Genomic DNA, 22990 nt, shown 5'->3' with positions numbered 1-22990 from the left:
AGTGGTGAGAGAGAGGGGAAGAAGAAGAAGGGGGGGGGGGGGTGTGTGTGATGTGTGTAGTGTGGTGGAAAAAAAGAAAAAGAAAAAGAGAGAAAAAAGAAAAAGAGAGAAAAAGAAAGGAAGAGAAAAAGAGGAAAAAGAAAAAGAAAGAAAGAGAGAAAAAGAAAAAAAAGAAAGAAAAAAAAGAAAAGAAGAAGAAAGAAAGAAAGAAAGAAAGAGAGAAAAAGAAAAGAAAGAAAGAGAAAGAAGAAAGAAAGAGAAGAGGAAAGAAAGAAGAAAAGAGCACCCTCCCCCCCACCCCTCCCCCCTCCCTCCCTCTCCCCCCTCTCCCCTCCCTCCTCCCCTCCCCTCTCTCCCCTCCCCCTCCCTCTCTCCCCCTCCTCCCTCTCCCCCTCCCCTCCCCCTCTCCCCTCCCTCCCTCTCTCCCCCTCCCCCCCTCCCTCTCTCCCCTCCCTCTCTCCCCCCTCCCCCCCTCCCTCTCTCCTCTCCCTCCCTCCCCTCCTCTCTCCCCCTCCCTCCCTCTCTCCCCCTCCCCCTCCCTCTCCTCTCCCTCCCCCCCCCCTCCCTCTCTCCCTCTCTCCCCTGCCCCTTCCTCCCCCTCTCCCCTCCCTCCCTCTCCCCCTCCCTCCCTCTCTCCCCTCCCCCTCCCTCCCTCTCTCCCCCTCCCTCTCTCTCTCTCCCTCCCCTCTCTCTCTCCCTCCCTCTCCCTCCCCTCTCTCTCTCCCCCTCCCTCCCCTCTCTCTCTCCCTCCCTCCCTCCCCTCTATCTCTCTCTCAACCTCCCTTCCCTCTCTCTCTCACCCTCCCTCCCCTCTCTCTCTCACCCTCCCTCCCCTCTCTCTCTCACCCTCCCTCCCCTCTCTCTCTCTCACCCTCCCTCCCCTGTCTCTCTCATCCTCCCTCCCTCCCCCTCCCTCCCCCCCCTCTCACCCTCCCCCCCCTCTCACCCTCCCTCCCCCCCTCTCTCACCCTCCCTCTCTCACCCTCCATCCCTCTCTCTCTCTCTCTCCCCCCCCTCTCTCTCTCTCTCCCTCCCTCTCTCTCTCTCTCCCTCCCTCCCTCTCTCCCTCTCTCTCTCCCTCCATCTCTCTCTCCCTCCCTCTCTCTCTCTCTCTCCCCCTCCCGCTCAGCGGCACGAACGGCTGCAGAATTCTCCCTGGCTGAAGCACTTTCACACAGGTAGGAAGATGGTTTATTTAATCTTTTCTTGGCTTATAAATGTTTATTCAGTTTCGATTTATTTGTATAATATTTGTAGAAGTATAAATAAGGATTTATTGTCGAATTTAATGAGTTCCCTTCTCCCCCCCTCCCCCCCCACCTCGTTCTGGACGCCTAATTTGTAACCTGCGCCTGATTTTTTAATGTGTAGAACAGGTTTTTTCAGTTCTACAAAAATCTTCACTGGCTCCATTCTACTTTAGTTTGGAGTACGTTTTCACTGTGGAAACTTTCAAATCAGGTGTCAGTGGCCGGACACGCCCCCTTTTGAAGAAAAAATTCTGTTCTAATTTGGAACTGTTCTACCTGACTAGAACTGCAGAAAAAAAAATGTGGAGAATTGCGATTTCTAAAATAGTCCGTTCTCCACCAGTTGCTCCTAAAAATCAGGCGTGAATCATGTGGAAACTTGGGCCCATTGACTTTACATCACACAATGGTGTAAGCTTTACTCACGCGGCATCACTTCAGGGTCTGCAGATGTGTCCGTGGCTGTCCGGGGTGCTTCCCCATGAGTGCTAGCACTCGCTCCTCCATGTCAGTGATGTCGCTAGGGACTGGTGACCCCCCACCCGTTCGCCTCATCCTCGATAGTTTCTTCTGTAAAATGTGACAGGATGACATGGCATGAGATCATTGCATGATATCATTGCTAGGTACTGCCACAGAGACTGATATAACACATAACCGACAGATGTAATCATGATTATTATGATTATTATCATTCTTTACCTAAAGACGTACACCATGACCGCAGGCTTTGAGTAAAACATTCCCGGTAAAAGTGCAAGACCTCACATCTGCTGATAGTCATTCATGACTGTTACAAATCAAATTATATAAATACATAAGTACATGTAAATCAATGTAATACTTACATCGTTTGCGGCATTGGTTGCCCTCACGTACCTCATTGGTCGCCGATGAGACCACCTCTGCTATCTCGGTCCATATCCTCTGGTAGGCCTTTGGGGTAGGCTTCCCACGCCCACCCTGTGTCAAATCACCCCAGCATGACTCTACCTCCTGCAGGAAGGAGGCATTTGCCTCGTCCGAGAACCTACTGGCTCTTTTGCGGCCTCCAATGTGCTCCTCTCCCACCTCAATGCTCTCTCCAGTGTCAGTCTCCACAGCGTGCTGTGATGCCTCCTCCTCTCCCTCCATTATAGGACAAATTCGGTCAAATATGTGGCTGGTAACAGCTACTTTTTGTTTGTCTACTTGCTGTGAAGCTCTAAAGTCTCCCTCCTTCCTCCCAAAGCAGCCCCACCACACCCAGACACGCCATCAGTCTCTCTGAGCTCCCTCTCTCTGTCTCCTCTTCTGCGCATGTCATGGTGACCCTTGATCTCCTGAATCGCAGGAATTGAACGTTGCCATGCCGTTGCTAAGGACGGCCACACTTTACGGCAGAAAGTCAGAAAAATTTAACGCTACTTCCCATTTGATATCACTCACGGTAACGCCCATTTTCAAAAATGTAAACTAGGTGTTTTGAGAATGGGCAAGAAGCCGGCAATCTGAAAACCTTTTTTTACCAACCACACTGGAAATAATGCCCATTTTTGGGCGATAAGCTCAAAAAGTGGAGGTTCTAGCCCCATGGTCTCTGCTATTGCAACATATATATAATCTGTTTCTGCTTACATTAAAAGGCCACACTTAACAGGCATAAAAGACTAGAGGAGGTCCTTTCAGCTATGATTTACTGGTGCCCTATTAGAAGAGGATCCTTCAGATTCTGAGGAGCCAGATATCACAGAGGGATTGGGATGGTGAGGTTTAAGATCTCATCTAAATTTAGGGCTAGTAACCTCCTTTCCTGATTGTTATTTCTCCTCCTACTCACTGAAAAACAGGCAAATATTATGGTATAGTAACATAACACACAACATTTTTCTATGTAAGCTTTGTTTGAAGTGGTATCCTACTACCAGAATTCTAACATATGTTCTTCTTCTGATGCTATAGTTGCTCACAAGAAGAAACCACCAAAGGCAATATCTGCTCTGTTCTCAGCATCTCATAATGTCCTGTGTTACTCACTCCAACATTGGAAAGCAAAAGCACAGATCACTCAGGGATGGCCAACTCGGGTCTTCCTTCAGATGCTTATCCGAGGGATTGGGACCTCATGGGAGCTTCCTCAAGATGATTATCTGTGTTTTATACAGTCATTTGAGAGTATGCCCAGTATCTGCAAAGTCTGATACAACTAAGGAAGGATCTATTAGTCACATTTGTGCAGTTATCTTTGTGTATTGCAAAGCATTGTGCAAGGTTACAAATGACACCTGCCACCCCAGAGCCACCTGCAGTGGAGCTGAATGCTCTGACTGGGGCTCTGGACACCTTCGGCTCCACTGTGTAGCTCCTTCTTGTTTGTTCTAATATGCTGGGGGATCAGATTGAGTTAGAGAGAATGCAGGCTTCGATGACCTAGCAGCTGCCCAGTGATCTGTTTGCACATAGATCAGTGGACGTGCTAAGAGAGTGCCCAGCATCAGGGGACTGGCATGAGAAGGCACAGGTTAGGGAGGTGTTTCTCATTGTGATGCCACATCCATCCCACCCAGCCACCACCCACTCAAATGATTCACGATATGCCAAATAGCATGCAGGACCAGGCAACCATCACAGTATTAGATGCGGTGCTAGTTGATTGAGTCAACAAGAATACAGAGCTTCAACAAACTCAATAATGCCCAATGGCCTGTTTCTGCACAAATCTCTGAATATGCTAAAGGTGAACCTACCAGAAGGGGAATGATAGGAGCTGGCTTGGATGATGGTGATGTCTCTTAGGATGACATCAAACATCCTCTCGTCCACCCTCACATGAGTACAGATATGTCACCGCTGCAGTGTTAGATGTGCCACCAACAATTGCAAGGCTATCTGATAATCCAGCACTAGACTACCTCCTTTCCGAGAGGCATGCATTGATACACCGCAGCCAGCCATCACATTCTTTCTTCCTACAGAGGAATCACTGAGACAGATTGCTAGGTTAGGGAGTAAAAATTACATACCGTATACGTGCACAAAGGGGATGCACTCGAACAAGACACATTGAGCACGCACGTACTTCACAGTATTATGGGGAATAAAATGAATTGATTTTTTTGAACAAGGTCTTGAAGCTATACTTGGAATGTAGTGGAATACGATAGTAGAAGATAAATGGATTGGGATGCATGGCAGTTGTTGCAGGGCAGATGGCAATGTAAGAATAATTTATTGGTCCACTTTATTAGATATACAGGTGCAGCACCTAAAATCCGGAACCCTTGGGACCGAGACTGTTCCGGATTCCGGGCTTTTCCAGACTTTCGATTTGCTTTCTGACATCATAAATCCAGAAACACCCGAGCCCAGGTTCGGGTATTTCTGGATTTCGGAACGGCAGAAAGGGGAAGGGGGGATTCCCACCGAGGAGCTGTTCAGGCCGTCCGGCCCCACCGAGGATGTTGTCATCGGACGGGCCCCCACCGAGGATGTTGTTGGGCGGGTCCATGCCAAGGAGCTGTTAGCGTCGGGCGGGGCCCCGCCGAGGAAGTTATCGGGCGGGCCGGCCCCGGCCGAGGATGTTGTCGGGCAGGCCCTGCCGAGGAAGTCGTTGTCAGGCGGGCCCTCGCCGAGGAGTTGTCCGGGCGGGCCCCGCCAAGGAGGTCGTCGGACGGGCTGGCGAGGAGGCTCCAAGGTAAGGGCAATGGCGGTGAGGTGAGCGAGGCGAGGCGAGCGGTGGCAAGGCGAAGCCCAAGGTCGGGCAGCGGCGGGCCCCAAGGTCGTCAGGGTCATCGGGTTCGGATTCCAGAACATTTTACGGATTCCGGACGATCCTGCCACGAATCGGTCCAGATTCTGGAACATTCCGGATTGCAGAACATTCCAGATTTCGGAACTCCGGATTCTCGACACTGCACCTGTATATAGACATAACAGATTGTGCATTTTGTAGAATGGGCATTTAAGTGTTTATATAGTACTTAATAATTTGCCAATTGTGAGATATTGAATTGTTGTCCTTTCTACCCACAAGGAATATTGAAAAAACTTACAACATTGAAAGTGGATGACAACCAGCTAAACATTTTACCCAACACGATTGGAGGGTAAGTGGATGAGGACAAGATCATGCTCTGTTGTGGTACTCTGTTGCCAAATGTCCTGCCAAAACTCACTTTCTAGGCTCATGCACACAAAGAACGGGCCTTGGATGAAATACCTGAGGACTGGAAATGGCTTGACCCCAGTATTCCAGTCTTTTTGAAACATTAATATTGTAAAGGGTTAGGGTTAAATTGCTATCCTGTGTGTCTCCATTCTTCAGATTTGATCCTTAGTGCCTTGGAAGCGAATCTGAACCTTGATTTCAATTTAAGTGAGGTACATTAAGTGTGATGATAAAGGCCTGGAGTTTCCGCTAGGTTGCATTGTTTTTTTCAGCACAATTCTACCGAAATCGACTAAACCAGCACAAAAAATTGCGAAATTTCAAGCGCAAATTACGTCCAGTGCAAATCGAGTTTTCACGATCTTTTGCGCTAGTTTAAAAACATTGCATGAGAAGCCAACTCTGACCACAGAACTGTCTACGCCCCCAGATTGAATTAATCATCAATGGGAGTTTCTGCTAATTGCGAGACTTTGAGGAGGCTTTAAAAATTAAGTTGGTTCTTTTGGGGGCAAGGACACTAATAAGCACATTTTAAAGGTTTTGAAATATCATTTTTTTTTAATTTACAAAGAAAGTGACTTCTGTACCCCAATATAACTAGGAAATGGTTCTGCATTGTTTTTTTAAAAACCATTTTCAGTTATTTAAAATCAGGTTACTCACAGGTGGTGGATTAGACACTGATTAAAATTCTTATTTTTTGTGTTAATCCGGTTTAAATCTCTGAAATATATTATGGAATATTTTTTTAAACCAATTTTGTTTTTATTACTTTCTAAAACGCTGCCCGATTCATGGCAGATTTTACGTTCGGCGATATGCAAATGGGTTTGAGCGTAATCTTGAGGGGAAAAACACTTCTCAAAACTAGCGCAATTGTCTTTAGTTGTGTTATTCAATCATTTGGATTTTGCAGCCAGTCTTCACATTGGATTTCAAGAGTAGTTTAACTATGTTTTCCTCTTTGTACCAGTCTTTCTGTCTTGGAGGAGTTTGACTGTAGTTGTAATGAACTTGAATCTCTTCCCCACACCATTGGATATCTGCACAACCTCCGAACATTCGCAGCTGATGAAAACTTCCTGGTTGAGCTGCCCAGAGAGGTGAGCTGGCCTTTATATAACTGCATAATTTTACTGAATTATTATTAAACATTAGACATAACTTTTAACCTTTGAGGACTAAATCCCTTTTTGTGTTTTCAAAAACTAGAAATTAGAAGCATGCTGAACTAAAAAAAAAAATGACAAAATTGCCATTTTGGTGAAAGCTGCTAAATTAAGGCAATGATTTTCTGCTTTAGCATTCCTGCCACTAGCTTGGAGCACATATCAGAAAATGCGCAGCCTGGAGATTTCCATTCAAGCGTAATTTTCACCCCTATCTGAAGTAAATGTTCCATCTTGGTGCCTGATCTGATATGCAGGCAACATTCTGTCATTCAACACTTCAAAGCTTCATTCCACCATCTCCTATTCTAACTCATTCTTCCCGGTACCTAAAAACTGTCACGCTCTGCCTTTCTTAGTCTTCCCTTTCTCCTACAATCTGTGAACTTTGAAAAATCCAAGGGCTAGACTTTCCATTATTTTTGCATGCATACCGCCCACTTAACGTACATTTTAATGCTGAAATGAGGTGTAATGCCCATATATCGTCCATTTAACCACAAAATGGAAACCCATTTCTCGGTCACTTATCGGCAAGCGTTATTTTCAGCATGAACTTAACGGCGATAAAAAATAATACTGCCCGCCCATCTTTTTTAAGCAGAAAGATCAGAATGGGCAAAACTAATGCCCATATTATCGGCCAGCGTTACTTTTGGCAAGTAATTAACGCTGAGATTTAATAATACCGCCCGCCCACTTTTTTTGTCGTAAAAATCACATTTGCCGAAACTAATGCCCAGAAAATCACCCAGCGCTACTTTTGGCACCTCGCACACATCTTGTCGGCAATATCCCTCGCCGAAAAAAACGCTGTGAAAAAGTTGCTCTCACCTGAACTAATCACAGCGGTATGGACGCCATGTTCTAAATCGCAGTTCGCATCATTTAAAAGGCTGCTTCAACTTCGGGAGAGTTTGGATGTACTCTAGAGTTCTTTTAAGGTGATGTGAACAACTGACCAAACATTTTATCATACTGTGGACGATTGGAATTTACTTAAGGTGCCTTAGTGGGGACATTTATTGTTTGTGAACAATTGTTGTAATACTGATAGTTATTAGAATGGGGCCTGTCATTTCTCAGCCTTTCTTGATGAGTATACACATGCTGCAAACTAGAGATGGCAGAGGATATATTTGTCAGCATTATGTGCCCAATCTAAGATGTACCAGACTGATGAGGAGGACCAGACCTTACAGCCTCCGCACTTACAGGGAGAAGCGCTCTTACCTCAACTTGTCCAATAACACCTGCCTTAGGAGACTGCGCTACCATAAGGAGGTTATCTGTGAGTTATGCCAGCTCATCAGGGGAGATCTGCAGCCTGCCAGCACCATCAGGACTGCACTGTCCGTCAAGGTCAAGGTCACCGCGGCACTTCCATTCTACGCGTCGGGTTCCTTTCAGGCCTCAGCTGGCGACATTTGCGCTATATCTCAGCATGCCACACATTGCTGCATTAGACAGGTAACTGAAGCCCTTTACGCACGCAGGATGGAATTTATCAGCTTCCCTATGACCAGGGAGGCTCAGACAGAGAGGGCTTAAGAATTCTACCGAATTGGTAACTTCCCCAAGGCGCAGGGAGCAATTGACTGTACGCACATCGCGATGTGGGCACCTTTTCAGGATACAGAGGTTTTTAGGAACCGCAAGGGATTCTACTCCCTGAATGTGCAACTCGTTGTCGACTACCAGCAAATAATTATGGCAGTGAATGCCAAATTTCCAGGCAGCATCCATGATGCTCACATCCTGCGTGAGAGCGCTGTATCTGACATGTTTACCAGTTAGCCACAAGATCAATGCTGGATGCTTGGTGACAAAGGATATGGCCACGCAAACGGGCTGATGACCCCCCTGCGTGACACCCACACCGAAGCCGAGAAGCGATACAATGAGAGCCACAGATCCATTCGCAATATCATCGAGAAAACCATTGGCAGCGCTTTAGATGCCTGGACCACTCAGGAGGCGAGCTCCAATACCACCCTTTGAAGATAGCTCAATTTGTGGTGGTGTGCTCCATGCTGCACAACTTGGCTATCAGGAGGGGACAAGAATTACCAGAAGGGACTGCCGGTCCACCTCAGGAAGAGAGAGGAAGAGGAGGAGGTGGACACTGACCTCGGGCCAGACAATCAGGCTGATGCTGAAACCATGCCCCCGCCCACCTCTAAACCGCAGAAAAGCGTCCATGGTGGCTACATAGCTGCAAGACTCTTACGTCAGCAGCTCATAAATGAGCGCTTTGCTTGAAAGAACATTGTAGTTATTTACAAAGCTGCAACACTGCTGGGTGTTCAGGTCATACATCAATGGTGTGCATCACCTTGGTGACAGTTAAAGTTTAAGTTGATTCAAGTTAAGTTTAATTATACCCTTTCATGTTAAGGAATCACCAGTGTGTAACAGTGCAGCTATCTGAGACAATGCGCAACAAGGTTACGTTAAATAAAAAAGCATTTAATCCGATCATTTGTGTGAAATCATAATAATGACTGTAAAAAACACTCCAGCCCACCCCGCCCCACCCCACAACAAATTTATCACATTTACATCATTCGATTGGTCACTATTTCCAGCAACACAGAACACAAATGCAAACCAGCAGGTAGCCCCCTTGCCCCGACTCTCCCACCAAAATAGCACCAACAACATAAAAATATGCCGAAGACAACACCTTCGGCCATGCACCTCACTTTCCTCCCGCCCCACCCCCCGCTTCTCCTCCCCACCTCTATACCTTTCCCTTCCCCTCCTGACTCCAAGCCGCCTGGCCGAGGAGCTCCTCAAGCACTGCTTCATTGGGGAGGGTGACGACAGAACCGCTGCTTGGACGAATACAGGAGAGGACGGTCATCAGTGTCAAATGGATTATGGAGGTTGGGGATGCAGGCTCCTTGAAGTTGGCACTGTCATCCGTTGAGAAGGGACCGAGCAGATACACAGGCGAGAATTGGTTCTCCTCAGCACCCGATGGAGGAGAGTCCATCGAGTCCGTCCCCGCGCCTCCAGCTTCTGGGCTCGGTGTTCTTGCATGGGACCGTGCTGTTGGCTGAGCTCCAAAACATAAATAAGGTTATTAGAGGAGAAGGGGGTGCTAGGGTCACAAGGTGAGCCCAGCACTATACACAGCATATGCACGACAAAAGCAACATCGCTATCAAGATCATCACAGGCATCACATTTCATGACCATCACCAAATTCTGCATTGCAATGATTCTCATGAGGACGTCATTATTTAGAGAAGAATTTTATGATTCATCTATCATATAATATTGGTCGGATATGAGTGGGTGTGGCATCTATTGACTTTACATCACGCAATGGTGTATACTTTACTCATGTGGCATCACATCAGGCTCTGCTGCTGCTTGCGTGGCCAACCGGGGGTGGCTCCCCACTAGTGCCAGCACCCGCTCCTCAATGTCGGTGAGGTCGATGATGACTCTCTGCTTGGCCCTATTCCTCGTAAGCTTCTTCTGTAAAAGGTAACAACAGCACAACATGGCATGAGATCATTGCGTGATATCATTGCTAGTTACTGTCACAGAGATTGATACAACACATAACCAACAGATGTAATCATGATTATAATGAAAATGATCATTCTTTACCTAAAGACATACACCGTGACCGCAGGCTTTGAGTACAAGTGCAAGACATCACATCTGATTTTAATTGCTCATTACACTTACAATTTCAATTATATAAATATATAAGTACATGTAAATAAATGTAATACTTACTCTGGCGGATCCGACAAGGTCGTTCCATCGCTTGCGGCATTGGTTGCCCTCACACACCTCGTTGGTCGCCGATGAGACCACCTCAGCTATCTCGGCCTATATCTTCTGATAGGCCTTTGCGGTGGGCTTCCCATGTCCCCCCTGGGTCAATTGACCCCAGCGTGACTCGACCTCCTGCATGAGGGAGGCATTTGCCTTGTCCAAGAACCTCCTCGCTCTTTTTCATTCTCCCAATTGTTCCTCTCCCAGCTCACTGCTTTCGCCAGTGTCCTCAGTCACCACAGCATGCTGGGTCGCCTCCTCCATCCCTTCCATGTTAAATATTATTTTTTCCACAAAAACTCAGTGCCAACTACCTTCTTTGTGCTTAGTAGGCTTTTTGCTGCTGGTGAATCTCCCTTGTGTCTCCCACAACAGCCAAACAAGCACACACCACACCCACACATGCTTTCAGTCCCTCTCAGCTCCCTCTCTGTCTCCTCTTATGCGCATGTAATGACCCCTGACTTCTTGAAAGGCGGGAAACGAGCGTTGCCATGCCATTGCTATGGTCGGCGACACTTTACAGCAGAAGGACAAAATTTTTTTAGGCTAACGCCCATTTCAGATCACTCACGGTAATGCCCATTTTCAAAAATGGAAAGTTAGGGTTTTGAAAATGGGCGATAATTCAGCAATCTCAAAACCCATTTTTACCGCCACGCTGGAAATAACACCCATTTTTAGGTGATCTGTACAAAAGTGGAAAGTCTAGCCCCAAGTTTGGTATCATATTATTATCTCTTCATTTATATAATCCGCCATCCTCTATGTTCAACTTGAATGGTCTTATGCACTTTAGGCCTTAGCCTTTCACTTAGGCATTTCTCATTAAAAAATATAAATTATCACGTTATATGGTACATTCCAGCAATCAAAAGCCTCCCTAAAATAGTCAGCCCTGTAATAATCAATAAACAAGCATTGTCTGTCTTAAATAATAATTGTATTTATAAAAGTCCTTAAAGTCACACTCAGGAATCTGTATTTTAAAATTCAAAAGTAACAAAACTTCTAAAACTGAAAATTCAGAAATTAATATTTAAGCTTAGTAGAAAGTTAGGATTTTCTACTAATAATAAAACAATCACAAGTGTGCACACTGTGTTTTGTACATCTATATTAGTTACACCAGGCAGGCAAAATCAATCCAGGCTTCTGCCAATTCCATTCTATAATGGGTTCCGAAGAAGTACAAAAGAGTAGCCTAGGAAGAATTTCCATACTATTTCCCTCCATCATTGTGGTGAGGTGAATGCCTTCCATTTGTTATCTCTTCGTGATAGCAAATTCAGGATTGGGAAATGGCCATGATGGTAATCACAGATGTGAACTGTAATGTATTTGCTTCATGGGTTCTTTTCTTAAGAATTCATAGTAACTCATTGCTATTAAGAACTAGTTAGTTTATTTGCAAAGGTTTAACAATCACACGACACATTACCAGTTCATCCACTAGGCTCACAACCACCTGCCTCATCGTGGATCCCTTGAACCCAACTGGCTGGGGTTTTATTGAGTCTTGTGAACTTCACGTGACTGGCTAAACCACTCACAACTCAACACTATTTCAGTGAAAACTATAATTCAAGTGCCCCCATTAAAAGGGACACTAAAAATGCCAAATTAAACAAATTAAACTTTTGACATTAATGGATCAAATTTAAATTTCATCGCCAGGGGTGGTGATGCACTTCAATCCCTCCAGCGCCCACCTCTCATGGAAGGCCACGAGCGTATCGGTGGCTCCATCTCCAGGGACACCCTGGCTCGGATGTAACCGCGGAAGAGAGGCAGGCAGTCGGGCTGAATGGCCTCCTCGACCGCCTGCTGCCTGGACCGGTTAATGGCCACCTTGTCCATGCCAAGGAGCAGTCCTACGAGGAAGCCTTCCGAACACTCCCCTCTGCACAGGATGCCCAAAGATCAGAAGCGTGAGACTGAAGTGCAACCAGAATTTGAGGAGCAGCCCCTTCAAAGACTGCAACCTGACACACTCCATATAAACATGGAACATGGACTCTTCCAGACCTCAGAAATTACAGGCGACGTGGGAGTCCGTGAACCGACTTAAAAACCTATTGCACAGGAAAAAGTATTTGCATCCCTTCGGCCACAGCAACCCCAATCGTCGTAGTCGACTAGCAAGGGAATTGAACCAGTGATTGTGGTCTTACTTGTTGTATGCTCTAACCATTTGAGCTAACTGAGCAACAGTTCAACAGCTCGGCAAACCTGTGAGCATACTCACATGTGCATACATTACACTGCTTCCGAGGTATTTATACAATATTTCAAAAGGTTACTTATCATAATTGCAATTTTACAAGTTCGACTGCTGAGCCTGAGTATCTCATTGTAAGCTTTTAGCTTCCTCCTGCCCCGACCTCCATTTCTTTGCAGTTGTCTAGCTATGCCCATTTTCTATATTCTTATTTGACTCCGGAGACCGTTTTGGGGAATTTCTGTTTTCAGGGCGTGTAGCCCAGGATTCCTAACTTCTATCTTCTTGTGTCCTCTTGAGTTTCCTTGGAACCTTTACATTCATCCTAGTGTTAGCTTTCTTCCTAAGATCTTGATATTCCCAGTTAACAATATCCTGTCCAGTTGGTTTGTGTTTCTTCGTTGATCTTCTCAACTGAACCCCAACTCCACCCCCCCACCCTCCCCCTGCAGAAGATATAGAGTCTCTGCGAGATTGTCCCATACCCGCGGAACCGCCTTCAGTCGGCTGCATCTGAATTGGTGGGGATATGGACAATGTGACTATTGTGTCCATTGAAGTACTTGGACCTGCCAACTGATTCTGATTATCGTCCAAGTCAGGCTTATAGTTATCTACTCATGGTTCCGAAGCTGCATCACTCACGAGGAACATTTGATCCATCTGAACCTTCCTGATGTATTCACCAATTTTGACCAAGTACTGCTTGGTGCCACGTACCCGAATAATTGTACCAAAGTCTCATTTGCGTGGACTTGCCCTTTTCGATGGACTGAGAACTCTGACCTTATCACCTTTCTGAAAGCACCGCTCTTTAATACAGGAATGATAATGACATTTCTGCATCGATTGTGCCTTCTCTACCTTATCAGACAAGTTCGGTTGCAATAAACTGAAACATGTCCTCAGCTTACGCTTCAGCAATAATTCAGCAGGTGTGTACCCTGTTGTAGAATGGGGCGTAGTTCTGTATTTGAAAAGCAAATTCGCTAACCTGTGCTTCATGCTCACTGATAATCCAGTCTGTAGAACTTGTTTCCGCAAAGCCCCCTCGACAATCCTGACCAACCTTTCAGCTGCACCATTCGAAGCAGGATGATATGGTGCTACCAACGTGTGTTTGATACCATTGTGTCTGGCAATATTTGCAAATTGCATGGACCGAAATTTGCGGCCCATTATCTGACAACATTTCTTCGGGCAGGCCATGGCATGCAAAAATGTCCCGCAATTCATCCAATGTATGCTCTGTAGTCGTAGATGACCCCATATGCCATATCTCCAGGTATTTCAAATGGCTATCGATTAGAACCAGAAAATTATCACTTCCCCTCTCATAAAAATCAATGGGCCTAAAATTCCGGCCTAGCCGGGTCCGTACAAAGTGCTCACGGACCCGGCGAGACCTCGCAAAAGCTGGTTTTCAGGGCGCAACGTGCATGTGCCGAAAACCAGCTTTTCCGATCTGTCAAAGATTTCTCCTGACAGATCCTCTGCATCCCCGGGAGAAGGACATTCGCTTGGGAGAGATTGGGCTATTTGCCCATCTCGTGCTGGCAAATGTCCTTCAAACTTTTACGCCTAGTGAAAGCAGGTGCATAGCCTACTTTTACCAGCGTAAGAGTTTTAAAACATATAAAAATAAAATTTAAATACACATTTTTATAGTAAAACCCCTGTCCATTAAGGTAAGTTTATTTTTAACACTATTAAAACACATGAAAAAAAATCCAAAAAATATATTTTTTTCTAAAACATTTAATTACATTTAATTTCAATTCATTTTAAATATGTGAAGTGTTTTATTTATTATGCTGTGTTTGCGTGTTTATGGGGTTTTTCTCATTGACGGTAATGGAACTCGTACAAACGGAGTTCCCTTTTTTAATCAATGAGAATACTGCATCATCATTGGTCGTCCAGGCCCACGTGACTCCAGCTTGGATCTACGTACCTGAAAGGCATTTCCCTATGTGCTGCATAGCGAATCGAGGTCTCCGACCGGGATCTTACGTTCCTCCGAGACCACCAGATACTTTCGTAGATTTTTTTCGGATCGGTGGCATTTGTACAAAGGAAGCCTCCGACCTCAATTTTAGGCCCAATATGTATTCTTTGGAATGGTATCGTTGGCCAAGTCCATGTTTGCAGCGGCGTTTTAGCTGGCATGGTCCTGAAGTCTTGACAGACAGTACACTTACTTACTAATACTTCTAATAGGGGCGGATTTTCGGCTCCACTCTGCTCCGTTTTTTGCCCCGGAGCGGCGGCAATGGCGGCGGTGAGATCTTCTGGGCGAGTGCCCCGCAGCGATCCACGGGTCTGGTTTTGTGGTGGCGCGGAGCAGCATTGCCCGGAAGAGCTGCGCCGGTGTGCAATGCCCCTGGTTGCGACACAGGCGCAAGTTTTGACTCTTGCCCAACCCATACACCGTGAAGCACATCCTGCAGTGAATGCCTGGGAAATCAGGCAGGCCAATGATACTGACAGCGGAGAGGTAAGAAATGGACTCCTAAGGTAAGTGTGATTGTTTTTCCTTTTAATTTTTTTTGCGATTTGTGTTGTGGTGGCATGGGCAATATTTAAGGAATGTTTTTGTGGCTTTTTTTTCGTTTTATTTTCCCCCCAGGCGTCTCTCGGAGCGCTCCCAGCCCGGCTCTTTAGCTCGGCAGTTTCCAATGCTAGCGCCCAAGAGAGGTGTACAACGCCTCCCTTAGCGCTGCACTCGCTGAATCAGGGCCCAGCTATTCAATGTTGCTTACTGAGGTGCAAACTGTTCTCAGGCGTAAACTTTACTGCCCTGTCACCATTACCACTCCAAAAACATCCAAGCCCTAAGTCTTTATGCAACCCAAGCCAATAAACAAAACTTCGGGCCAATGCTTTCATGCCTGTGATGCCAGTATGCTCACTGTGAAGTTCCATCAAGACTTAGTGCACTGGGAATGATGACTCTCAGGAATCATTTTAGACATCCCTGCTCACATGATCATTCATGCCGACGATGATGAATGGGCTTTATCCCCTCATCTAAATGTGCCTGATCTTCAGACCACACTGCAGAGTGTGTTCATAGGCCCACTGTAACGTGGCATCTTTCTGTGTTTACTCTGCAATAACATAGGGGGTAACCGGAAAGTCCTTATCAACGACATCTAGAGTGAAGATTGACTGTTTGCGGCTAATTTCAAAATCTTCATGAGGCAACCTTGAAAGGGCATTCGCCACTGCATTCTGCTTCGACGTGCAATACTCGATTTTGTAATCGTACTGAGACAATAAAATAGCCCATCTTTGCATCCTGGAAGCTGCCATAGATGGAATTGCCACCTTTGGGCCAAGGATAGCTAGTAACGGTTTGTGATTGGTTACTAGCGTGAATTTGCATCCCAAAGGAAACTGTTGAAACTTTTAAATACCAAATATAATTGCCAAAGCCTCATTCTCAATCTGGGCATAATTTTGCTCACTTTTGTTGAGTGTACACAATGCAAAGGCAACTGTTTTTTCCTGCCCATCATTCATAACATGGCTGATCACTGCTCCCACACCATACCCAGAGGCAGCACGTGCTAGTCTTAGTTCACGAGTCAGATTATAATGGATGAGAAAAGCACTGCTGCTCAAGCATCGCTTGCATATGTCGTATGCATTCTGTTGCTCTTTATCCCATATCCAACGCACCTCTTTCTTTAATAAATAATGGAGTGGTGCGAGCAATGTTGCTTGTCCAGGAAGAAAACAAGCATAATATTGGACCATGCCTAAAAAGGATCGTAATTCAGTAACGTTTTTCGGTTGCAGAGACATCATGATGGCTTGCTCTTTTTCCTTAATTGGTTGGAGACCATTTTCATCAACCTGCAATCCGAGATAAACTACCTCACACTGTATGAATGCACATTTACTCCTCTTCAACTTCAGATTATGGTCATTGAACCATTTAAACACGTCTTCCAAAATTTCCAGGTTTTCCCTCTCTGTGCCGGTGGCTATCAACACATTATCTTGATTGCACAAACAGCGATTCATTCCCTGTAAGATCTGATCCATGGTAGCCTCACATATCTTTGGTGAGGACTTGATACCTTAGGGCAACTTAGTGTATAAACCTTTGTATGTGTTGACTGTCAGATACTGCTGACTATACTTGTTAACGTTGATGTGAGCATAGGCGTGGGAGAGATCCAGTTTTGTGATCATCATAGGCAGCCCCTCAGAATCGAGGAAGACTTGCTTCCACTCTTAAAATGAGTTCTTAAATGGCTGAACAGTCCAATACGAGAACCACAGTCTCTGTCACAGATGGGACAGATAGTCGTTGAGGGAAGGGATGGGTGGGACTGGTTTGCCGCACGCTCTTTCCGCTGCCTGCGCTTGATTTCTGCATGCTCTTGACAATGAGACTCGAGGTGCTCAGCGCCCTCCCGAATACACTTCGTCCACTTAGGGCAGTCTTTGGCCAGGTGTCAGTGGGGATGTTGCACTTTATCAGGGAGGCTTTGAAGGTGTCCTTGTAATGTTTCCTCTGCCCACCTTTGGTTCGTTTGCCATGAAGGAGTTCTGAGTAGAGCACTTGCTTTGGGAGTCTCATGTCTGGCATGCGAACAATGTGGCCTGCCCAGCAGAGCTGATCAAGTGTGGTCAGTGCTTCAATGCTGGGGATGTTAGCCTGGTCGAGGACGCTAATGTTGATGCATCTGTCCTCCCAGGGGATTTGTAGGATCTTGCGGAGATATCATTGGTGATATTTCTCCAGCGACGAGGTGTCTACTGTACATGGTCCATGTCTCTGAGCCATACAGGAGGGCGGGTATTATTACAGCCCTATAGACCATGAGCTTGGTGGCAGTTTTGAGGGCCTGGTCTTCAAACACTCTTTTCCTCAAGCAGCCGAAGGCTGCACTGGTGCACTGGAGGCGGTGTTGAATCTCGTTGTCAATGTCTGCTCTTGTTGATAAGAGGCTCCTGAGGTATGGGAAATGGTCCACGTTGTCCAGGGCCGCGCCGTGGATCTTGATGACTGGTGGGGCAGTGCTGTGCGGCGAGGACAGGCTGGTGGAGGACCTTTGTCTTACGGATGTTTAGCGTAAGGCCCATGCTTTCCTACGCCTCAGTAAATATGTCGACTATGTCCTGGAGTTCAGCCTCTGTATGTGCGCAGACGCAAACGTCATCCGCGTATTATAGCTCGACGGCAGACGTTGGGGTGGTCTTGGACCTGTCCTGGAGACAGCGAAGGTTGAACAGGTTCCCACTGGTTCTGTAGTTTAGTTCCAGTCCAGCGGGGAGCTTGTTGACTGTGAGCTGGAGCATGGCAGCGAGGAAGATTGAGAAGAGAGTTGGGGCAATGACACAGCCCTGTTTGACCCCTGTCCAGACGTGGATTGGGTGTAATGGATCCATTGGTAAGAATTACGGCCTGCATGTCATCGAACTATTTGTGAAGACTTTGGTAGTTCTGCATACAGATCCTGTGATGTCAGTAAAGGGTACTGTTCATCATCAACTGCTCGATTCAGGGTAATTTTATAATCCCCACAGAGCCGTACCATTTTGTCTGCCTTCGGAACTACAATTAGCGGGGTGACCCAGTCACTCCTATCAGTCTTCACTAAAACTCTATTTATCTCCAACTTATAAAGCTCTTGCTCAACCTGCAATTTTAATGCATATGGTACCTGCCTTGGTCTGCAAAAAATAGATTTGACATCTGACCTAATCCTAATGTGCATTGTATCTCTTGATGCCCTCGTATGGGTCCTTAAACATATTAGCATATTTCTCCAGCAGAGTATCTAAATGAGACTTAACCATTTCTGTACTGCAGACGCTGTACCAATACAAATGAAACACTCTTAGCCAATCTTTGCCCATATGTGTTAGCCGATTGATGTATTTCACTATAATAATAGGTAATCTTGTTTGTTGTCCCTGGTATTGTACTATACACTCCATTTGTCCAAGCATCTGCAGTTTTTCCCCTGAATATGTTTTCAGCTCTACTGAGCTCGCCTTTAGTGGTATGCCCCTGAAATTTTTGTAATACACATCCAGACTCATTATTGAGCAATCAGCCGCTGTAACTTGTCATATTAATCCATCGATTATTAATCAGTACTAACGTTCTGAAATCCTGACATAAGGAATGTACTGTCTTGCCTTTCACTGCATAAACACCAAAACCTTCACTGTTCTGATCGGTTTCCACCCAGTGAAATCTTTGATTATCGTTGGGCCTGTCCTTGGATTTACATGCGACTGCAATGTGTCTCCTTTCTTGGCTCTGGTAGCATCTTGCCCAATTGAACCAACACTATGGTTGCCATTACACCTATGACATCTATTCTCCTAGGTTTCATAACTCTCCCTCCGACTAGGGCTCACCCTCTTCTGCATGAACAGTAATACTGCAAGTAGTGAAACATAGAAAATAGGTGCAGGAGTAGGCCATTCGGCCCTTCGAGCCTGCACCACCATTCAATATGATCATGGCTGATCGTACAACTTCAGTACCCCATTCCTGCTTTCTCTCCATACCCCTTGATCCCTTTAGCCATAAGGGCAACATCTAACACCCTTTTGAATATATCTAATGAACTGGCCTCAACAACTTTCTGTGGTAGAGCATTCCACAGGTTCACCACTCTCTGGGTGAAGAAGTTTCTCCTCATCTTGGTCCTAAATGGCTTACCCCTTATCCTTAGACTGTGACCCCTGGTTCTGGACTTGCCCAACATCGGGAACATTCTTCCTGCATCTAACCTGTCCAATCCCGTCCGAATTTTATATGTTTCTATGAGATCCCCTCTCATTCTTCTAAATTCCAGTGAATATAAGCCTAGTCGATCCAGTCTCTCCTCTTATGTCAGTACTGCCATCCCGGGAATCAGTCTGGTGAACCTTCGTTGCACTCCCTCAATAGCAAGAATGTCCTTCCTCAGATTAGGAGACCAAAACTGTACACAATAATTCAAGGTGTGGCCTCACCAAGGCCCTGTACAACTGCAATAAGACCTCCTTGCTCCTATACTCAAATGGGTCAAATTCCACAATATTTTTCTCTGTCATCTCCATGGAAGCGGCTATCTTGCAAGTTTTCGCAAAAGAGAGATCATCCATACCTAACAATTTTGATTGGATGCGTTCATCCGTTAGTCCACATACAAATTTATCTCAAAGAGCTCTATCTACGAATCTTCCAAAATTGCAATGTAGAGTTAATTTTCTTACGGCAACTATGGTTTCATCAGGTCTTATAGCTCTCTGCTATTTCTAAAAGCTGTAGATCAAAATGATTCTCCAATATCTGTAGTATATCTGAGAATGAAGCATCCTTAATCTTTCTCGGGGTTAGCAAATTCACTAAGATACCATAATTCCCTGCACCGATCATAACTGACAGAATAGCTTTCATCTTCTCATGCACTGTTTGATTCCTTATTTGTGAATTTGCCACACTTGCTGGGACTTCATTGATGTCATTAGCTCTAAAAAAACATTTGCAATCTTTCACTGTAGGATCTAAATGATCCCTTATTTTTGTCAAAGGCTCCCAAATTACAGACATAACTCGTTGTCACATCCATATTGCCTTCTTAGCTTAATAGCCATTATCACTCTCAATAATCTTGAATTGCTTTCAATTATTCTAAATGGCTTTCCAAAAGCTCTTTTTGTCAGTTCAGCATGGTTCAGTACAGGTTGAACCTCTCTTATCTGGCACCTCAGGACCTGGCCTATGCCAGATAAGAGGATTTGCCGGACGATGGGAAGTCACACCGACCCTCGACCTACCCGGTCCTGATGAAAACACTCCTGACCCTGAACGCCTCCGCCACGCTCCGGCTCCGTTATCTGTTTCCATCTTTTCACTATTACTGGGATATTAATTCCTCAAGGATATTAATTCTCACCTTTGGCAAATCGGCTCATGCAAAATGTAAAATGGCACAGTTAAATAAATGTTAAGCCCATGTTCTCGGAAACCTGTCTCGCTTCCAGACGATTTTCCAAATGTGGATGTATTGTATTATTCCCAGGGTGCAATTTCCTCAGCCCATTTCCTCCATCTCTCTCCCGCATCCTGTGCGGGCAGCACACGTCACATTCGTACCGTGGAGAGGCAGTTTCCACTTGCAGCAATGAGAGTGTCACTGATCTGCTGGTGTTGCCCCTGCTCTCATGTTCAGGAAGTGAACAGTGAGCATGCAAAATGAGTTCTGCGCATGCATCCCCGCCGCCCCCGCCCCCCACTCCCTGGGGCCAGGAATTATGTCAGACAAGGAAGGTTGCTGGATAAAAAAGTACGGGATAAGAGAGGTTCGACCTATATCAGACTCTCATTCGGGAATCATGCTTCCAGTATATCTCCTTGCTGTGCACCACTTGCATTTGCCTTCTCGTAAAAGAAAATTCCACCAAACATTTCTTCATGAAGAAACTCCCATCTTTGTCACCATTTTGCTTCATGGGTTCTTTGCTTAAGAATTCATAGCAACACATTGCTATTAAGAACTAGTTGGTTTATTAGCAAAGGTTTAACAATCACACTACACATTTCCAGTTCATCCACCAGGCTCACAACCACCTGCCTCATCATGGATCCTCTGAACCCAACTGGCTGTGGTTTTATTGAGTCTAGTGAACATCACATGACTGACTAAGCCACTCACAACTCAACAGCTCTACAACTATTTTAAATTATAACTTTAAGCCAAGTGCCTCTTTGGTAAGGGCACTAGAACCCACAAATTAACAAATAACCTTTGAGGGAACCTTAACAAATCAAATTAAAATTCTGTTCAACAGCTCTACAACTATTTTAAAGTAACATTAATGCAAGTGCCCCCTTATTAAAAGGGTACTAAAACTGACAAATTAAACAAATTAAACTTTTTCAACTATGGTCAAATTAAAATGTGGTTGCAGGGGGTGATGATGGACTCCAGTCCCTTCGGTGCTCACCTCTCGCAGAAGGCCACGAGTGTACTGGTGGACACCATGTGCACCATCTCCAGGGACACCTGGCTCAGATGAGAGGCAGGCAGTCAGGATGAATGACCCCCTCGACCGCCTGCTGCCTGGACCGGTTAATGGCCACCTTGGCCATGCCCAGGAGTGGTCCTACGAGGAGGCCTTCTGACCTGCTCGCTCCCCTCTGCACTGGGTACCGAAAGATCAGGAGCATGGGACTGAAGTTCAGCAAAAATTTTAGGAGCAGCCCCTTTAAATAATTGAAGAAAGGCTGCAACCTGACACACTCAACATAGACGTGGAACACGGCCTCCTCCAGACCGCAGAAATTACAGATGGCCTGGGAGTCCGTGAACCTACTTAAAACCTATTGCATGGGACTTTCCCATGCAACACCCTCCAGGCCAACTCCACAATAAATAAAGGAAGAACTCCCGCATAGAGAGCACTCCATTGGGGACCTCCGCCTCCTCCGGATGGCAAGATGGTGTGCCATGACGTGTCCGGATGGCAGACGAGGATGGAAAAATGGAGGATGTGCAAGAGCAGTCCATACAGGAATCCCCTCCGCACAGAACTCAACAGCTCTACAATTATTTTGGTTGCAATACTTTAAACAAGTGCCCCCTGATTAAAGGGGTGGCACACTCCAAAACCTTTTCTCAATAGCTCTACAAACCTGTGAGCATACTCACAGGTGCATACATTACATGAACCTATGTCCAACCACCTCTGTGGCACTGCATATTTACTATAATGAATAAGTTTCAGTCCACTTGCCACAAATGAATGTAAGAGGGGAAATTTAACCTGGAGGAGCACATGGGTTGTGGGGTTAAAACCGGCAAACATGCGAGCACGTCGGAAGCCGGCTCCAACCTGCCGACGTTCGACTTTAATACGAGCATTTTAGGTAGTTTACGCACAACCCCCTCAGGAGAGGCGGTAATCACTCAATTGGAGCAATATTTCTACACATTTTTAAATTTAATGTTGCATCTACGGGTTTCCTGGGCTTCCTGAAACTCGTAAGTGAAAGCAAAGCGAGAACACAACGACAGTTGGAGGGGGCTGATTAAAACTCATGGCAATACTGCAATAAATATTCAATACTCACAGCTGCTTTCTTACCTACTAGTGAGAAAGGATTTGTTCACCATACTTTTGCTTAGGGTTTACTTTCTACACTTTGGAGATTTTCTGAATCATCAGGATGGGTGGCGCCTTGGCTGCCTTAGATTGGACCTCAGACGAGGAGCGATATGACAAGCACCAGCACAGCAGCAGCCTGTTGTTGAGAGTTCTGCAGCTGCACACCAGAGAGGCAAGCAGCAGAGAGGGAAGCAGCAGAGTGGTACAGCTTGCAGGAGGCACTATCCACGACACAGGGTTTACAGGCGGAGTCTGAGTTTCCTTGACATGTCAG

General features: G+C 45.8%; 1 protein-coding gene across 1 annotated transcript in view; it reads left to right on the top strand.

The window, feature by feature from the left end:
* Positions 1-22990, top strand: part of lrrc7 (leucine rich repeat containing 7) — a 480097-nt gene that overhangs the window by 263820 nt on the left and 193287 nt on the right. Inside the window, exons 9-10 of the mRNA XM_070886128.1 lie at positions 5263-5335; positions 6374-6503. Of these exons, the coding sequence (XP_070742229.1) occupies positions 5263-5335; positions 6374-6503 (203 nt within the window). The remainder of the gene's footprint in view (positions 1-5262; positions 5336-6373; positions 6504-22990) is intronic.

Source organism: Pristiophorus japonicus, chromosome 8 (assembly GCF_044704955.1).
Source record: "Pristiophorus japonicus isolate sPriJap1 chromosome 8, sPriJap1.hap1, whole genome shotgun sequence".
Lineage (NCBI taxonomy): Eukaryota > Metazoa > Chordata > Chondrichthyes > Pristiophoridae > Pristiophorus > Pristiophorus japonicus.
Note: the sequence above shows the minus strand (reverse complement) of the source record. Positions and strands in the feature narration are given on the sequence as shown.